At 46.2% G+C, this 15,471-nt stretch overlaps 1 protein-coding gene across 1 annotated transcript in view; it reads right to left on the bottom strand.

Moving 5' to 3' along the window:
* The window catches only part of LRRC74A (leucine rich repeat containing 74A), a 29,166-nt gene extending 14,941 nt beyond the window's left edge, over positions 1–14,225 (bottom strand). Inside the window, exons 1-7 of the mRNA XM_058566875.1 lie at positions 14,189–14,225; positions 12,522–12,650; positions 9,589–9,761; positions 7,227–7,334; positions 5,769–5,865; positions 1,665–1,714; positions 1,231–1,312 (exon numbers count right to left, since the gene is read on the bottom strand). Coding sequence (XP_058422858.1) covers positions 1,231–1,312; positions 1,665–1,714; positions 5,769–5,865; positions 7,227–7,334; positions 9,589–9,761; positions 12,522–12,650; positions 14,189–14,225 — 676 coding nt within the window. The remainder of the gene's footprint in view (positions 1–1,230; positions 1,313–1,664; positions 1,715–5,768; positions 5,866–7,226; positions 7,335–9,588; positions 9,762–12,521; positions 12,651–14,188) is intronic.
* Positions 14,226–15,471: the final 1,246 nt, after the last annotated feature.

Raw genomic sequence — 15,471 nt, 5'->3', positions numbered from 1 at the left:
CTCCTCAGGTGCATTCTTGATACGGCGGTTCTAAAACTGTAAATCAACCCGTGTCGTTCCCCCACTTAAACATCCTTCCATGATTTCTCATCACATGTAGAATAAAATCCAGACTCCGTGCATGTCATGGCCCACAAAGCCCAACTTGAGTGGCTACAGGCCACCTCTATGACCGCTTCTCCTTCCGTCCTCCTCCCTTGTCCACTCTGCTCCAACCACACTGCCCCTCAGTTCCTCAAACACGGCAAGCTCGGTTCTTTCTGCCTGGGATGCTGTGCTTCCAGAACCTAGCATGGCTGTTTCTTCTTTGATATTCAGGTTTCAACAAAAAGCCACCTTCCCCATGGGGCTTTCTCTCACCATCCCATTTAAATGAGCACCCCTCTCCCCACTGCTAATATTGTCCTCCCCTTTTCTATTCATTTCCTCAGCCATGAGCATTTAGGTTGTTTCTGTTTTTTTTCTTTTATAACAGTTTTGCAGTGAACCTCCTCAGACATCTCTCTGGTATGTGTGAGAGCTTCTCTGAGTCATATAGAGGTGAACTGCTGCATCATAGAATATACACATTTTCAATTTTACCAAGTACTGTCAAATTGCTCTCCAAAGTGCCTTTACCTAGCAGCTTCTGTGTTCTAATTTCTCCCTTGTGTTCACTGCAATTGATATTCTGTGACTTGAAAATTTTGCAGCTTGGGTAGATGACAAGGGGGATCTTTTTGTTGTTTTATTTTGCGTTTCTCTAATTACTAAAGAGTTTGGGCATTTGGCTTTCTTTTTTCACTGTCTGATTGATCTATGGGATCTTTTATCAATATTCTGAACACTAATCTTTTATATTATACAAATGCTGCAAATATCTACTCTCATCTGTTGCTTATCTTTTAACATTTGCCCCATAATGTCTTTCATCATACGCAAGTTTTACGTATTGTTGTCAAATATATGAATCATTTTTGTTGCAGTTTATGGCCACTGTGCGTATTTAATCATCCTTAGCCCCCCAGAGGTCAGCAAGCTATTTCTCTAAATGTTCTTCTAATCATTTTAAAGTTTTACTTCCCACATCCAGGTGTTTGCTCCATTTAAAAGGCACTTCAGGTGTGGTTTACATACTTTTTATCATCAGAACATTCAGTATAGCCATACAAAACAGGAGATGCAGCTCTGACAAGCGATTGTCCCCAAGTCCCTCTCGTTTGCTGGTCCCTCCCCCCGCAGGAGACTCACCCAGCATCTTTCCCAGGTGCTCTCCTCCCTTATCAGAGAATTCGTTGTGACTGAGATCCAGGGTCTTAATTCGGTAATCAGTCTGGAGAAAGAAACAGTGGAGGGAGAGGTAGTTTTGTCTTCTCTGTTACTGCAAATACCTCACTTCTCTCAGGGCAGTGGGATGGAGGGCTCCCATACACCAAAATTAGGTGGGCTAGGGCTCTTAGACTGAAGACAATTTCTTGTTCATTCTCTGTTTAACTGTGGGTGACTGCTGGGAGAACTTAGCACCATGTGGCTTTCACCAGGATCACCAGAGTCCAAACACCAGCTCCCTAAACCATGCAAGTAAGTGGCCTCACTTCCCTCTGCCCAGAGCCACTCCCAGGTCCCCCAGCTCTCCCAGGGACATCTCCCACATGGCTCGGTTGCACCCAACCCTTGCTTCTTACCGACAGGGCTTGGCTGAGCAGCTCTGCGGATTCTTCCTCGAAGTCATTTCCTGTAGTGAAGGTGGGCGTTTGCAATGCTTTCCTTACCCTCCCATATCCTAGCCCTGCCTGTCTCCTCTCTTTGGAACAATCAGCCATAGAAAAGGTGGCAAGTACTAAAAGCCAATGTATGGACACAGGAGAAAGAAGGGCAACCATTTACTATCTCCTTTAATGTTCCCTTCTCTCTCTGCCATGACTGTCCAGGAAGTTAGAGGAATTGGTACACCATACCCTGTGCTTCCATTGGCAGCATCAACCTCTGGCATAGTGCCTGTTTTTTTTTAAATGGAACTTGACAAAATGATTCTAAAATTCAACTGCAGGAGAAACTGCACAAGAACAGCCAAGATCACTTCGAAAAAGAAAGTCAGACTTTGTCTACTCAAATATACAACATATTATGTCATATCACATAATTATATAACTAATATATTAAATATTATATATTTGACATATTTTATTAAAGCTAATTATTAAACATAGCCTATTATAATTTTAATATTCTAAACAAATATTAATAGACAGACATCTATTTGTATGTAATAGACAGACAAATAGAAAAATAGATTAAGGAAATGGAAAAGAGAATCTAGAAAGAAACCTATATTTATATCAGAGTTTAATATATGATAAAGATGACATTTCAAATTAGTCAGTAAAAAGGATAGATTATTCAATTAATGATGCTGGGGCACCTGGCTATCAGTTTTGGAAATATGATATTTGATTCCTACCACATGCCATGAACAAAAATAAATTCCAGATACACTGAAGATCTAAGTGTAAAAAACAAGATTACAAAAATATTTGAAGAAAATAAAGGAAAATATTTTTATAATCTGAAGTAGGAAACAGTTTTTTAAGGAAGACTAAAATAATCAAATCCATAAAAGAAAAAGACTGATGAACTTGACAACAGTAAATATACAAACTTCCCTACAAGAAAGCACCATAAACAAAGCCGTATATAACATTCAATCATTCAAGTATGACTATCTTTAATATATAAAGAGTGCCTAACATTCAAGAATACAAACAACCCCATATAACAATTGACATTTCACGGAAGAGGAAATAAAAATGGAAACAAGCATCTGAAAAGATGTTCTATTTCAATAGTAATGTGGGAATGTAATAAAGATAATAGTAGCAATGAACTCTTATTGAATACTTGTGTCCTAGGAGTGTTCTAGGTGTTATAGATTTTTTTTTTTTGAGAATATTGGCTCAGGGCCAATATTCTCTTTTCCTTTTTTCTCCCCAAAGCCCCAGTAGATAGTTGTATGTCATAGTTGTACATCCTTCTAATTGCTCTATGTGGGACACCACCTCAGCATGGCTTGATGAACGGTGCGTAGGTCTGCGCCCAGGATCCGAACCGGCGAACCCCAGGCTGCTGAAGCAGAGTGCACGAACTTAACCGCTACGCCACCGGGCTGGCCCAGTGTTATAGATTCCGTATATAGATATAGTCTATATATAGACTTAATCCTCACAATCACTGTCTGAGGTTAGGTAATAGAATTCTCCTAGTTTACAAATGAGAAAAATGAGTCACAGAAGGGTTAAATTCCTTGCCCAGTGTCAAAGCTGGGATTTGAACCCCAGTACTGTAACTTCAACATTCACACACGCAATTCTGATTCACAAATAACTTGCCAATAACCCTCCTGGCAATGGTAGAGGGAAACAGATATTACGTTGGTGGAATTGTAACCTGGTACAGTCTTCTTAAAGGGAAATTTGGAAATTAATTTTTAACCTCACAAAAATGGGTATATCTTTATATTCAGTAATTCTTCTCTTGAGTGTCTATCTAGAAATACTAGAACACGTGCCCAAAAGATGCATGCACAAGTAAGTTCTTTAAAAATTATTTGAAAGATTGGAAAACTGGAAATGACCTACATGTGCCCCACTCCCAAATAGGGGGATGTTAGATAAACTATACCACTACATTTAACCACAGAATACTACCCAGGAGTTCAAGAGAATGAGATAAATCTACTTGTTCTGTCATAGAAAGAAATCCAAGATATATTTACAGTGAAAAAAGGGAAATTGGAGAGTAATACCTGACTTGTAATAACATTTATATTAAAAAATACAGGGGGCTGGCCTGGTGGTGCAAGTGGTTATGTGCGTGCGCTCCGCTGCAGTGGCCCAGGGTCCGCCGGTTTGGATCCCGGGCGTGCACCGACACACCGCTTGTCAAGCCGTGCTGTGGCGGCGTCCCATACAAAGTAGAGGAAGATGGGCACTGATGTTAGCCCAGGGCTAATCTTCCTCGGCAAAAAGAGGAGGATTGGCAGATGTTAGCTCAGGGCCAATCTTCCTCACAAAAATAAATAAATAAAATAAAATAAAATAAAAAATACATAAACTCTATTTATGCATTTTTTCCTCTGGATACTTTTAAGATCTTTTTATCATAGGTGTTTTTACTATGATATATTCAGGTGTGGATTTCTTTTTATTTACCTTAGGACTCACTAGGATTCCCGTATCTGAGAATTCAGCAATTCAGGAAACATGTCCACTATTATTGTTCAACTATTGTTGCTTACTCATTCTCTTCTCCTTCTGGAACTCCTATTAGCTATCTTGGGTCTATTCACTCTTTTATCTTTTATATTCTCTGTCTTTATCTTTCTATGCGGCAAAGATAGATAATATCCTTTTATCTATCTTCCAGGTCACTAATTTAATTCACCTGTATCTAATTTGGTGTTGAATTTGTCCATTGAGTCTTTAACTTCAATGATTATATATTTTTCATTTCTAGAAGTTCTGTTTTTGGGAGGAGTCTTTTAAAAAATAGTTGTTTTTTCTTGTATGTGTTTCTTTTTATGTTCTTAATCATACTAACACTGTTCATAGTTGGGTGCAAGATATCCGTTTGCTTGCAGTGTCAGTTAATTAATAGTGCTCCTATGTAGTTTGGAGGATAAATTATATGGTCACTCAATGTCTAGTCTATATCTGATAATTCTATTTTCTGAAGTTCTTGAGGGTTGGATGCTGCCACTTGTTGAGTTTGACAACTCTCGTGGTGTTTTGTTTCCTTGTTTTGCAATTTTGGACTGTGAGCCCATCTTTAACATTTTTTTCCTTTTTTAAAGACCAGTGTAGTTTATTTATTTTTTTTCCCCCAAAGCCCCAGTAGATAGTTGTATGTCATAGCTGCACAGCCTTCTAGTTGCTGTATGTGGGACGCGGCCTCAGCATGGCTGGAGAAGCAGTGCGTCAGTGCGCACCGGGGATCCGAACCCCGGGCCGCCAGCAGCGGAGCGCGCGCACTTAACCACTAAGCCACAGGGCCAGCCCTGTGAGCCCATCTTTAGTGGAGCTTTATCTGTGAGAATCCCAAGCAGCCTGGAGCCTGGGTTGAGGGATTGTTCCTCCAAAGAGGTTTTATGTTTGATTCTGTTGCATGTCCCAGGGCATTACCAGCGTAGGACCACTTTTTATGTTCGTGTCTTGCCTTAGGGGTTCCAGGGCCCTGTAGATAGTATAAATTCAAACCACAAATTCAAGCGAGGGCAGGTCTGTGGGTACTAGAATTCTCAAGCGACTTTTTTTTTTTCTGTGAGAGATACGGATAATAAACTAATTAAAAAATAGGTGTACAATAGGGGGTCAGGTAGCAATAAATGCCACTAAGAAAAACCAAGCAGGGAAACTATAGTGATGACGATGGAGAGGTGCTGCTTCGGCAGGGTGGTCAGAGAAGTCCCCCCTAAGGAGATGACATTTGAACGGAGACATGAATGAAGCAAGAGAGTTAGCCATGCAGAAATCTGGGGTAGAGACTTTCAAGCAGAGGAAGGAATGTTGCAAAGTGAATCAGAAGTCGCTTGTCCAGGAAAGCCAGGAAGCCAATGTGGCCGTGGAGAGGGGGCAAGGATGACTGGAAGCGTCTAGTAGGGTGTAGACGTGGCGTTCTGGTCTCTGAAAACAGAAGGACCTGGTCTGGTTCAATTAGACCCTAGATTCTCTCTGCTCTTCCCCTTCTCTCCTTGTCATTCCTGACGTCCTCTCCCTCCTCTTGCATGGGCTCACCTGAAAGCTGAAGCTCCGAGAGCGACGAGCTATTTCTCTGCAGAAACTCTGAGATGATTCTGGCCCCCTCCAAACCAAGATCATTGTCGGAAATATTCTAAAAGGTAAGAAAACACTTACGTATGTAAAAATCCCACCAAAGGGCCCTCATTAACAAATAATGTGTGTGGGCGGGCTTCCTTGAGGCCTGCACCCAGGGATTATGGTTAGGGTGGGGAGAGGAGGTGGGCTGCAAGGATGGAAAGGATTACGTGGTGCAAAGGAGAGAAGGGAGGTAGGAAAATGGGCTTTTCTAATGCCTCGCTGGAGGCCCTCGGGCTGGTCTCAGTTTCCTCTGAGCCTCAGTGACCCCCACTTCCGCAATTTAGCTTTGGTACTTTAGATAAGCACATTGTAATTTTTTTTGAAAACCAAGACAGCTTCATTTGGTGAGTTTGGCATTAAACAATTGAAAAATTCATTTAGAGTAAATCATCATTGTAAATTCCATTCATTGATTCACCAAACAATAATCCCTGTGCTAGGAAGAAGTAGGGATATAAATGGACATAGTCCTTTCAGGCCAGTGGGAGGGACTTTATATAAATGAGCCATTATTATTTTAATTGTTTTTTCTTCTTTTTTTCAAATTTTTTTTTATTGTGGTAAAATAGACATAACACAACATTTACCATCTTAACCACTTTTTTTTTTTTCCTGTGAGGAAGATTAGCCCTGAGCTAACATCTGTGCCCATCTTCCTCTATTTTGTATGTGTGATGCCTCCACAGCATGGCTTGATGAGCAGTGCATAGGTCCACGACAGGGATCTGAACCAGCGAATCCTGGGCCGCCAAAGCGGAGCTCGAGAACTTAACCACTATGCCACCAGACTGGCCCCCTCAGGCACATTGTATTTTATGAAATTATTTTTTCTTTTTCTTTTTGGTGAGGAAGATTAGCCCTGAGCTAACATCTGATGCCAATCCTCCTCTTTTTTGCTGAGGAAGATTGGCCCTGGGCTAACATCCGTGCCCATCTTCCTCCACTTTATATGGGACGCCACCACAGCATGGCTGGACAAGCAGTGCGTCGGTGTGCGCCTGGGATCCAAACCTTGGGCTGCCACAGCGGAGCGCGAGCACTTAACCGCTACGCCACCGTGCCGGCCCTACGAAATTATTTCATGCCTGTATTTTCTTTAAGAAAGTTCCCTTTAAGGCAACTATACAGAAGTAAGTTTATCCATTTAGGGCCTTATGAGCTCCAGAGAGAAACAGTTTCTTAGGGTTCTACAGCCACAGGAAACACTGTCCCTCTCGCCAGCCTCTGATGTGTGGTCCTCCTATGAGAAGTCACTTCTAGAGGAGAGAAGCCCCCAGACTGACTGCAGAAAGCCCAGGGGCCTCTGGCTTGTCTCGAGTGCATTCTGAGACCCCCGGATGTGGTGGTGGGAACCAGCAGAGCACAGCACAGTACCATCTCCTGGAGGTAGTAGTTCTCTTGCAGCATCTCCACCAGGCTCAAGACGCCCTCCACCATGATACAGTTGTCTGCCAGCTCCAGGGTAGTAACAGTCGTGTTGGACTTCAGCCACCACAAGGGGAGGGGGAGAAAGACAGAGGTAGTTGGTGACCTAGTCAGTTCCCTGCCCTTGCCCAGAACCTGTCCCCTCTCTGGAACATCCCAGCCTTTTCAGAGGGTATGGAGATGCAGGCTAGCAATTCTAGAGGAGTGGATAAGAACAGGAGAAAAGTGCAGGGACGATCCATCCTCCTGAGTTTTGCTGGGACAATATGCTTATTCTGGGCACCTCCACCAAAAGGGGCTCCCCAGGGGAATTTAGAAGAGGGACATTAAAACAATTAAAGCCCTGAAAAGTAAGAGGCACAAGGATGAGCTGAACAGACTCTATTTAGCCTCGAGGAGAGAGGCCTGTGACTTACTCCAAAATTAAGGAGAACTTGGTAGATTTAATGAGGGTATTTAAACATAAAGCATTCACTGTGCCTGCTTCCTTCAGAGGCCTTCCTTCTGGTTTAGGCTTCAGGCTTATCTGGTACTCTCTTTTAGTCAGAACGTTGGCTCAAGGCTGTTTGGAAGGAGCTGGACTTAAATCTGAGATAAATATCTACATCCAAGCTAGTCTGCATTCCCACAGTGAGCAAGACGAGGGGAATGATTTGCAGCATGAGGGACTGGAGTTAGCTCTAATCAGCACTTTCATTCTTCCCTTCCCTACCTCGTTCCCAGTACAGAAAGGCACAGAGAGCAGACACATCTTTGGATTTGAGCATTTTCAAAGTGCATCAAGCAGTGAGGGAAGCAGCACGTGGGCAGGAGCTCTAGGTCCAGGAACAGGGGAAAGGTGATGGTGTGAGCTACTGCACTGCAGTATGGTCCACCCAGGGGCTTCACGACACGTCCTCTGGTCTCAGCTCTCAGGGGTGGGCAAAATTCCGTTGTGCTCAAAGGCAAGGGAGATGGCTCAGGTGGCCTCCCAGTCTAGGTGTCATTTAGCAGTGTCCAGAAACGTGGGTTAATGCCCGCTTCCAGAGTCACCCTGGGACCAGCACAGTGCATGGTGCAGTGGGTGCCCAATCACCAAGTCCACCCACATTCATTTCACACGGGCCAGGATCTCTTTGTCACCCTCTGTGCTAAGTGCTGGGAAACAAGCATGAACAGAGAACATCCCTGCTCTCCAGGGGACTGTGCCCCACCAAGTGCGAGGGCACGGAGAGAGGTGGATGAGGGACAGACGTGAGGAAGTATGAAATGGGATCCCTACCATCAGGGTGCTTTTAGTCTAAGCCAGGGAAACGCAACATGTGAAAAGTCAAACAGTATAAAAGATAAATAAAATTTCAGTCCATCAGAATGGCACAGTGATTAATTGTCAAATGAGTGATCCAGAGAATCAAGGAAGAAAAAATGCCCCCCAAACAGAAACTGCTGTTACTAAGAACCAAGGGGCCCAAGTCCTGAGAGGATTTCATTATTATCCATTTTTTTCCATAAAACTCATGAGGTAATGGTGCATTCCTAACACTTCATTAATCAGTCTTTCAACGCTCAATAAATTTCAAGATGGCTTTGTTCTTTCTCTTTTCTTCCTTCCCTCTCCAACCCCTCCCTAGAAAGCAGCACGCTTCTTAATGGGCATGTGTTAAATGCAAATGTTGCTGTATTTCCAAATATGAGGGAGTGCTTTTTTTAATCGAACTTTCTCTTTACCATCCTAAGTGAACCAATAGTGTAGTGCTGACATACAGTTGTTAAATTTTCTGTTTTCCTGGGGTGGGAGTCAGTTTTGTATATAATCTATTATAATTACATAAAGCCATGATGAATTCAAGGTCAAGTCCTTGTTCGCTCATGCCAAGCAGAGAGGAAGAGAGCGTTATTCCTGTGGGAAAACATGATCCACTCTGCAGGGTGATCTTTAAGAATTATAATGTTGCAAAAGGACATTGAATGGAATGGCTCAGTGGTGAACCCACTTACAGCAAAGGTGAGCTTTGGAATTGAGACCCAGGCTAACATTTTGTATTGTGCTCTCAGTCACTCTTCTGGGGCCCACAGGCTGGTGCCTTTGCTTCCTGAATAGGAAAGAGCATAGAGTTCCAAGGCCCAGGTCTCTAGCAGCCTCCTTCCCAGGAGCTAATGGGGCATCCATCCTGCCAGCGGAAATCTACTGGCAGTCAAGCAGAGCTTAGGGCAGCATGGGCATAAAGATTGCAATTTAGGGTTCCATGGAGGGCTCTCTGACTCTTGGCCCTGCCACCCTATCAACCCCCCACCTCTGCCAGGCTTCATGGGCCCCCACTGGCATGCTCACCACCAGGGCTATCGCAATGGCCTTGGTACCCTTGGGGCCCAGCCCATGGTGGTTGAGGTTCATATAGGACTCCTCCATGTTCCGGATGAAGTAGGAGACAGGCACTACACCCATCAGTTTGCAGGCCTCCAGGTATAGTTCCCTTTGTCCAGTGGTGAAAAATTTCTCGGTATCTGCAGAGAAAGGTGCAAGTGGATGAAGTGGGGTTTCTCTTCTACCTTTGCCTTATCTCCCCTCTAACTCCAGGCCACATTTGCTTCTGACTGGTGCCCCCTCTGCCTGAGGATCTGTCCCTATGGGTGTATGCTCTAGAGGGCAACTCCAATTGGGAAGTCAGCCAGTGGTGGGAGAGGGAGACCCAAACTCCAGAAAACCCCAAATGGACATCTCCCTTTGGGTAAGAGGCAAGGCCCCTGGTTTTAGGCCCCAAACTGTCCTAGGAGAAGGAGCAGTGTGCCCAATGCCCACCTTCCCACGTTAGCCTGATCATCAGGATGTGTGAAGGCCCAGCTCTCTTGCCCACCTTGGGCCAGCTCTGAAAGGCCAAACAGACAAAAACCTGATGATCTGTGATGGTTGAGGGAGTCTCCATTTCAGTTTTGGTTTCACTAGCACTGTTAAAACGCTGTGAGCCATAAATAGAGCTTTACTAAAGATTTAAAGAAGTACCAACTTAAAAAAAGCCCAGGTACGACAGAGTGGGCTTCCCAAGGTGGCAAATCAGTGCAAGACGGAGAGACCCCCAAATCAGTTGGAAACAAACACACTTGCATTTGAGTGGGTTTTCCTCTCTCAAAGACTTGCAAGTCGTTTTTCCTCACAAAAAGGACTGTCATCTCTACTTTACCAATGACAAATCTAGATCCAAATTACACACAGCTGATCAGTGTTAAAACCAGCTGACAGAATTGGGGACTTCACCTCTCCATTCCAACTCCTTGGGGCCTTTGTCGCTTAGGCTTTAGCCCAACCTTGCTCACGGTCAACGGGCGGTGGGCCTCCCTGGATTCTGGCTGCCCCGCAGCTGTGTCCTCATTAAGCAAGCCCCATCGATGGCAGGGCTTCCCATGGCCAGCTGGGGTCTAAGCCTGCATCTGTTTTTCTTTCCGATCCCAGGGCCTTTGGCCAACCCACCCAAAACATTTCTACGGCGGACAATGAGAGCTTTGTTGGCGAAAGGACAACAACTTGACAAGGAGGTTGATTTTGCAGGCACAGCTACAAAGTGGCTTCTCTTTGGGACGGTTGTAAAGCAGGGATTCTCAACCTCCGCACCATCGACATTTTGAGTTGGATGAGTCTCTGTTGTGAGGGGCTGTCCTGTGCGGTGTAGGATATTTATCAGGATTCCTGGCCTCAACCTATGAGATCTCTGTAGCATCCCCCACCCCCCACCAGTTTGCCAAATGTCCCCTGGGGTGCAAAGTCACCTCCGAGTGAGAACCACTATTGTATAGGAAAAACAGCACATCACCACAAGCCCCTTTTGCTTCTCTCTCTCTTCTGTATCCTCACCACCAGCTCGCTGTTCCCACCTGGCCTCATGTCTCAGGCCGTCCCAGGAAGCCCTTCCTGCCCCATTCCCAGCATCTCAGCACCAGCTGCAGGGCCACTAGGAGCCAGAGCAGCTGAGCCCTGAGTTTCTCCTAGCACGGAGTTGGCACAAACTCAGTCGTTAGAGGTTCCTATTTACCAAAGCAGGGTAGGTCACCCCCAGCTTTGTCCTTGGCACTAACGCTGCTCTGTTTGAGGCTGCTGACCCTTTCTAGCTGTATTCACTGTGGTTATATTTTAGAGGCAGCTTGTAACAGTGTTCTCACCTGCGGGGAGTAGGGGTGGGGAGGGGGAATGAGATAGAAGCAGGAGTCTGGGACAAAACATCCAGTGTTTCTATCTGCCACCCCCTCCAACCAGGTAAAGTTCAGTGTTGAAAGCAACGTTAGAAAAAGAGTAACAAGATGCCCGGGGATGGGGGTGGGGAGGCAGGGAGGAGGTCTGTGTGGAGGTGAAGTTGTATGTTGACCATGGCTGGGAGGTTTATGAGCTGACTGCACAGAGGAGCTTCACAGTTGAATTCGGCAGAATAGCCTCCCCTTCATCTCTGCTGCCTCTGATCACTGCCCACCACGCAGCCGTCAGAACACAGGAGAGGAAGGGCCACCGGGCTAGCCTCAGCCTGGGAAGTTTGAGGCTGGCCCATTAGGTGGAGCCAGCATTGTTTTCAACTTACTTCACAGTGTTCTTTTTGGCACTTCCTTCCTTGGGGAAACTGGGAGGGGGAAGAGGGTGGAGGAGGTGTTTGCAATAGCAGAGTCTTTGCTGCAGCTCAGCCAGTGCCCCCTGCCTCCGCCTGCTCCCCATATCCAGGCAGCTTGGATTTGTCGAGGGACAACATGGGGCTCTCAAGTAGGGGAAACGAGAACTTTAATGTGAGCAGAGGCAAGTCACCAGGATACAAGATGGGCCATAGATACACTCCAGGGGCCCCTGAAACATGGATCAGTGAATACTGACAAGCTCTCTGTGGCCCTGGGCAACTCACACAATCCCTTTAAGCCTCAGTTTCCTCTTTTGTAAAAGGCGGGTAATAATGCCTACCTCCTGGGACTATTGAAAAGAAGACATAAGATGCCACATGTGGAAACATTTAGAGAGCCAGAAATCCCTGTTCCGTTATTGGTTTAGCTTTCAAGAAGCTGATGTGACCACTCTGCTCAGGAGGCTGGACACGAGCAGGGGGCCGCTGTGGCTGCCGCCACCAGGCCAGCCTTGAGGAGAACATGGCATAAAGTTGAGCAGAGGCATTTCTGCCACATTCCCTCTGCAGGACATCCCACCAGGCAGAGCCATGGCCCCCTGAGGAAACCAGATTTCTCCAGCTTCTGAGGAAGGAGGCGAGCCACCACCCCCACCCTCCAGATGCCCACTCTCACCTTCAATCTCAAGGTCTGTTTCTGAACTCTCCCGGGCTAGTTTCTCTTTTTCAACAGCCGTGGGGGCATCAGCCTCACAGTAGAGTTTTTCGTCACTGTTCTGTGGTGCTGGCACCGTTTCAGTCTCATCTGGAAGAAGAACTCATCTCCCTGATTCTGGAAATGAAACCTGCCGGCCTTGCAGGTGGAGCCCACTGCCGGCCTTCCTCCCTCGTTGTTCCCCTCCTCTGCAGCCTGGCTGCAGCCATTGTCCCCCCAGCCTCACGTGGCTCCAGGTGCCAAGGAACTGAAGCTTGCGTTCAGCCCTGCTAGCGGACTGCAGTCTACAGGCCCTCCCCCCAACACAGTGTTGCCTCCCAGCTGAATCATCTGTGGGGTCTTGTGCTAACCACTGCCTCGTGTTCTCTGGAGACTTGCTGCTCCTGCCATCTTTCCCGTTTTGGGCCTGCCTTGGAGACTGGCTCCTTGCTCCCTCTTTTTCTTCTTATTGGCCCGGGTGGGGTTCAGGGTCTGCTTTACTCTTTTGGGGAAAGGATGTGTGCTGACACCTAGGCTTCCTCAATGGCAGGCACAAATGATGCTGGGGAGGGCGAGGGGCAGGGCAGGGCAGGTGACTTGGGTCAAATGTAAAACAAAACGGAACAGGGGCAGTCCCAGGGAGCAAGAGGGATGACTTGACACCTAAGAATTTGACCTAGCTTCTCTTCCTTCCGGCGCAACATTTATTTTACGACTACGAAGAAGGAAGGGCTTCCAGAATCTCTCTGGGGTTGAAATCAGTGGCTATGATTAAATACGCATGCCCTCACACCAGCTCCCTGCACTTGTTAGATGTGGTTTTTTCTGCCACTGGGCCAATGATCTGCAGCCAGCCATACACGAAGGTCCAGAGTTAGCCCTCTCCCATCAGCAGGACGCAATGGTTTGGGGAAGCCATGCTGCTCCCCCAGGTGGCCTGTCAGAACTTAGCCAACCTTCTCTGTGGGTGGGCTGAGCATTCGTGGGAGGGGTCCCGAGTTTTGACCACCCAGGTTCTAAGATACTGGGGTTCCTAATGAGTCCATTCAGGTCTGTGTCTTTCTTAGTCTTTGTCCATAGACCCAAGCCCCAACATTTATTTCCCAGCCTGTAAGACAAGGTCTGTGTGATAAGGGGTGGAAGTAGCAGTGGCCTGGCAGTTAAAAGACATTCAGTGGCTTAGCCATCAAACTTAGCCATCCCAAAGTGATGACTTCCTGAATCTTAATTTCCTCATTAGCCAAACAATTTTAGAATTCCATCCAACCAGTGGAATGCTGGTAAATGTTTAACTGGCTCTCCAGACCAAAAAAAAAAAAAAATCCTGATTTGTGGTGTTAGCCAGTTCAGGTGGTGTCAATATTCCCAACATGGCTGATTTCAAACTACCAACATGACATCCACCAGCTCACAAAATGAAAATTTAAGTTGAGTAGAGCTGGTATGAGCCAATTCCAGTACAACACTGCATCAACTCTCTCACTTCCTGTTTGGCAAGCCCTGAAGGCAAATCAGTGTAACACATCATCCCAATTCTAGAGGGTCCCAGGTGAAGAGGGAAGGGGGCTTCCAAGTCCATGTGATCACTGGGTGTTATACTGAGGCAGCCTGGAAGGGCCTGAGGGGCGAGAGATGGGATGCCTTTTCACCTTTTGTCTCAGGCTCAAGAGGTTCGTCATTGTCCATGGTGCCAGGGCCCTCTTGGGGGCTGCTGCCAGCTTCTTGCCACCTTTCTGCTGCTTCCCTAAAAAGCACACCTGTCCATTCACCTCTGTCTCAAACTTTGTGCGCCCTGCCCTCACATAGACAAATCCCAGGGGAGCCTGTAGTTATTCTTCCATCCCAGCAAGCCCTGGGGAGAGCGGGCTTTGCTGGGAATTGGACATGCGTGGATTTGACCCCAACTCCGTCTGGGAGAGGTAGCTACTTCCCAGGATCATCAGGGAAAGTGGCACAGCTCTATTCCTGGGAGGCCTGTTGAAAGGATGCCCACCCGCCTGTGACTTTGTGACTTAGGAGCCATTTTCATTTCATCTTCAACATTCCATGACCTCATGCAGTCATTGTGATCCATGTGGGTGGACCTGGCAACAGCAAGCCGCCCACCCTCGTGGTGGCTCTGGCAGTCATCTTTTCTCATATGTCCACTGGGGCCAAGCTCAGGGTTGGCTGTGAGTGTGCAGGTGCTGTGGGGGGCCTCTCAGTGGTGTTGTGTTTCCCTCTGAATCAGGACCAAACCCCAGGCCCTTAATCAGGTGATTGTGAAGAGCCACCACCATGTTCTTCTCTCAAGGTGGTTGTGCTTCGGGTAAGAAATATTTCAGTGATGGGTGAAATCAGTTTTCTTCCATCCAGTTTTTCTTCCTTTTTTCTTTTCCCCTTGGGAGAGTATCCTCAACCTTGGAGCAGAAGATCAAAAGCAAAGCACGACAAACATATGTTCAATTACTACAATTTGCTGCAGCCAGAGCATTGTTCAATCCAAACAACGGGGCTGCCTAACTTGAAACCACTCAATCATCATTCCCGCGCTTGGCTGTTTTTACATGTCTTGGAGTTGAAGTTCCCTTGCAGTTTACCGTCAAGAGAATCTGGAGGCGTGTTGTTCCTTCTTGATAGTCTTTCAGCACATCAATGATCAGGTCAGTGACTGGAGGGCTTGGGGACACGAAAATCCTTCTTTGCCACACAGATGCGTGATGAAGATCTAGAAATTTGTGTAGGGAAAATATAGTTAGAACCTTGGATCAAAAGAAATATATAAATCTGAGATGTTACTCATTCCTTCAGGCATTTATTCTGAAAACTGTTTGCAGAGCATCTGTGATGTATAAAGCACTAAGCTAGGCACAAGTGTGGGGAGGGGATGCAGACATGAGGAAGACATGGACCTTTCAAGGCATATATAATACAAGATAGAAACTGACAGTGC

The sequence above is a fragment of the Diceros bicornis genome, chromosome 24, assembly GCF_020826845.1.
Source record: "Diceros bicornis minor isolate mBicDic1 chromosome 24, mDicBic1.mat.cur, whole genome shotgun sequence".
NCBI classification, from domain to species: Eukaryota; Metazoa; Chordata; class Mammalia; order Perissodactyla; family Rhinocerotidae; genus Diceros; species Diceros bicornis.
The sequence above is the reverse complement of the archived record's forward strand: the minus strand, read 5'-3'. Positions and strand labels throughout refer to the sequence as shown.